General features: G+C 43.8%; 1 protein-coding gene across 1 annotated transcript in view; it reads left to right on the forward strand.

The window, feature by feature from the left end:
- Nucleotides 1-2,596, forward strand: part of LOC104810564 (protein NYNRIN-like) — a 3,502-nt gene extending 906 nt beyond the window's left edge. The window contains exons 2-3 of the mRNA XM_010536913.1: nt 871-1,247; nt 1,343-2,596. Of these exons, the coding sequence (XP_010535215.1) occupies nt 871-1,247; nt 1,343-2,596 (1,631 nt within the window). The remainder of the gene's footprint in view (nt 1-870; nt 1,248-1,342) is intronic.
- Nucleotides 2,597-4,195: the final 1,599 nt, after the last annotated feature.

The following is a 4,195-nucleotide window of genomic DNA, read 5'->3' on the forward strand; positions in this document are numbered from 1 at the left end:
ATCTACCCGATTTCCGACAGTACATGGGTTAGCCCGATTTAAGTTGTACCTAAGAAAGGGGGAATCACAGTCATCGCCAATGAGAAAAATGAATTAATACCTACACGGACAGTCACGGGGTGGAGAATGTGCATAGATTATCGCAAATTGAACACGAACACCCGAAAAGATCATTTCCCCCTACCTTTCATAGATCAAATGCTAGAGAGGCTTGCATTGCACTCATATTTTTGTTTCCTCGATGGGTATTCTGGATTTTTCCAAATTCCTATTCATCCTAGCGATCAAGAGAAGACAACATTCACATGTTCCTATGGAACATTCGCATATAGACGCATGCCTTTTGGATTATGCAATGCACCAGTAACATTTCAAAGATGCATGATGGCAATTTTTTCTGATGTGATTGAAGATATAATGGAGGTGTTCATGGACGACTTCTCCGTCCATGGACCCTCCTTTGATGCGTGTCTAACCAATCTTCATCGAGTGTTAGACAGGTACAGCAAGACAAATTTGGTCCTAAATTGGGAAAAAATGTCATTTTATGGTGCAAGAAGGCATAGTTTTGGGGCATCGGATTTCAGATAAGGGGATTGAAGTTGACAAAGCAAAGGTGGAAGTCATCGAGAAACTCCCTCCACCAATGAACATCAAAGGCATTCGAAGTTTCTTAGGACATGCGGGGTTTTATCGATGATTCATTAAGGATTTTTCAAAGATAGCAAGACCCTTAACCACACTCCTAGGAAAAGATGTACCCTTTGTGTTTGACGAGAAGTGCAACCAAGCATTCAAGACTCTAAAGCAAGCATTAGTGTCACCACCGATTATTAGCATTAGTGTCCCCACCGATTATTCAACCTCCAGATTGGAACATTCCATTCGAGTTGATGTGCGACGCTAGCGACTTTGCGGTAGGAGCTGTTCTAGGCCAAAAGAAAGATGGGAAACACCATGCGGTGTACTATGCGAGTAGGACACTCGATGATGCTCAAATGAACTATTCCACCACGGAGAAAGAGCTTTTAGCGGTGGTGTTTGCCTTTGAGAAATTCAGATCATATTTGGTGGGCTCGAAAGTCATCGTTTACACAGATCACGCAACTTTGCGATATCTTCTTACAAAGAAGGATGCCAAACCGAGATTGATCCGATGGATACTGCTTCTACAAGAATTCGACTTGGAAATTCGAGACCAGAAAGGGACGGAAAACACAGTAGCCGATCACCTATCAAGACTAGAAGTACCCGAAAGGTTGCCCATCGATGACTCACTGCTTTGGAGGTTAGTTCTGATACCCCTTGGTATGCTGATTTTGTCAATTATTTGGTAGCCAAGGTGATTCCCCCGGAGTTGAGCTACAGCGGAAAGAAAAAGTTTCTTCATGATGTTCGGGAATACTTTTGGGATGAACCTTTCCTCTTCAAACGGGGAAAAGATGGATTGTACAGAAGATGCATACCCGAAGAGGAGGTACGACAAGTGATTTACCATTGCCATGCATCGGATTACGCAGGCCATTTCGCATCGGCCAAGACAGCTGCAAAGATTTTGCAAGCGGGTTTCTATTGGCCAACCTTATTCAAGGATGTGCATCGGTTTGTGAGTTCTTGCGACGCTTTCCAAAGGACAGGGAATATTTCACGCAGAAATGAGATGCCGCAACATTACATACTTGAAGTAGAGCCGTTTGATGTGTGGGGTATTGATTTCATGGGACCGTTTCCCTCATCTTGCGGGAACTTATATATCCTTGTGGCTGTGGACTACGTGACGAAATGGATTGAGGTATTAGCAAGTCCGAAGAACGACTCTAGCACTGTGACAAGGATGTTCAAACGGACAATATTTCCAAGATTTGGAGTGCCAAGAGTAGTGATAAGCGATGGCAGTGCACACTTTGTTAATAGGATAATCCAAACCCTTTTGACAAAGTATGGTGTCCACCATAAGATTGCCACCGCTTATCATCCGCAAACGAGTGGACAAGTGGAAGTATCAAACAGAGAGATCAAGTCTATACTTGAGAAGACGGTTGCTAAGTCAAGAAAGGATTGGTCATTGAAGCTAGAGGATGCGGTTTGGACATACAGGACTGCCTTCAAGACCCCGATTGGAATGACCCCTTTTCAGCTTGTGTACGGCAAAGCGTGTCACTTACCCGTGGAATTGGAACACAAGGCTTACTGGGCCATCAAGGCTTTGAACTACGATTGGAAAACGGCAGCGGAGAAACGAGTTCTAGAGCTACACCATTTAGACGAAATTCGGCTAGATGCTTACGAGAATGCAAGGATTTATAAGGAGAGAGCAAAAAAATGGCATGACAGACATATCCTCCACCGCACTTTCAAGGAGGATGATCAAGTCCTACTTTTCAACTCGCAGTTGCGCCTCTTTCCAGGTAAGTTAAAATCTCGTTGGTCTGGTCCTTTTAAAGTTAAGAGGGTTACTACTCATGGTGCTATCGAGCTCGATGATGGAAAGGGAAGTTCTTTCTTGGTTAATGCTCAGAGAGTTAAACTGTACAACCCAGGAAATGAACTCGGACCGAGAGGCACCTTAGCCCTCGTGACTCCGTTTCACGAGTGAAAAGTGGTCTGGTCTAGCTGAGACCGAAAAAACAGCGCTCTCGGGGGCATCCCGAGGTTGTAAATACCTTTTTTCCGTTTTAGATATCAAAAAATTCAAAAACTCCCAACATTTTGACCCTTTTTGTCTACCCCAACTCTTTCTTTGAAGAATGAGGCGAACCCTTCTGTTTTTCTCTAGCGATCGCTCAATTTTTGAAATTTTGTGAATCAGTTCATTTTCGGGCTACCAGCTCTCATTTTCGGGCTACCCTCCTGATATTTCTGAGCAAAATGACAGTTTTCAAAATTTAGGGCGCCCTCTCTACATTTTAGGGCGACCGCTTTATCGCGTATTCTAGGGTTTCAACTCTCATTTATCCCCAAATTCGAACCCTACTCTCTCTCAACTTCAGAAACCAGAAAAAAAAAAGGGGGGAAAGAGAAGGAGAGAGAGCTTACCGCGATTTCCGCCGCAGCTCTTCTCCGTAGTCAGTCCACGCTCTCGTCGGTGCTCAGTCGCCGCCTCCTCTCTCAGTGTCGAGTTCTCCACCATTCGCAGCCCTCTTCCCTTTTCCTCTCTCTTCCTTCCTTCAATGGCTGCAAGGTAAACTCCTCTCTTCCCCATATCTTACATTCATCATCTCCATGGAGTTTCTTAGGAGATTTTCGAGCTTTTCATGTCCTATTTGCCCAAAAATTGGTTCTATCGAAACACTAAATGCTTACTCTGAGCCCGAATCTCAAAATTTTTGGGTATTTGCGCCTCCATTGTCGAGTACTGTTTCGCAGAAAAAACGGGCGCCCTACTCACATTTTAGGGCGGCCCTCCCATTTATTCTGCGTTTCATCATCTCACAAAAACATCTCTCCCTTTCTGATTCTCATTTGCGCTAACACTACACCCCTAGCATTGCATTTGTATTTTTCTTTTTGCATTTCATAGGGCTCTTGCAAGACGCTCAAAGGATGAGAAGCTCTCCATGGATGGGTTCTACACTCCAATCAGGTTCGACATCTAAAACCCTTCCACTTTTCTTCTTTCGTTTGACATCGACTTGACACCGAGGACGGTGCCTGAATCAAGTCTGGGGGGAGACACACTAACAAAGTTTTGAGCCTTGTGAGCATTACATAATTACATTTTCATAAAAAAAAATGTGTGTGCATCTTCATCATAGATCCGGATAGAGTTACATGCATTTGTATATTGAGTCTCACGATAGGTCTCTAATTAGGTTGCATATTGCATAAGTTCATATAGGTATAGACATGCATATATGCATTTGCATAAGAGGTTGGTCAAATGATGATGTGGGGGGAGTAGAGCGAGGCTGTTTTGAAAGGCTTGAGAAACCGGACTTGGGATCCCCTTAGTAGCTGAATGGATTGTCGTGTGAAGCAGAAATAGTCAATCTAGTCCTAGAACGAGCGATTGTTATGTGGGATTATTTACCTCCTAAGGTCTAGGCGGATTAGAAGCTACGAACCAAGCGCAAACGTCTCCCCAAGAACCATTCTTCTATCTCTAAGTTTAGTAAGCCCGTAGCATACAAGAAAGCCCGAATAAATAGAGTAGCATCCCGACACTCCGCTGTCATTAGCTCGTTAATGAAAATAC

The sequence above is a fragment of the Tarenaya hassleriana genome, unplaced genomic scaffold (genome assembly GCF_000463585.1).
Source record: "Tarenaya hassleriana unplaced genomic scaffold, ASM46358v1 Cleome18, whole genome shotgun sequence".
Classification (NCBI taxonomy): domain Eukaryota; kingdom Viridiplantae; phylum Streptophyta; class Magnoliopsida; order Brassicales; family Cleomaceae; genus Tarenaya; species Tarenaya hassleriana.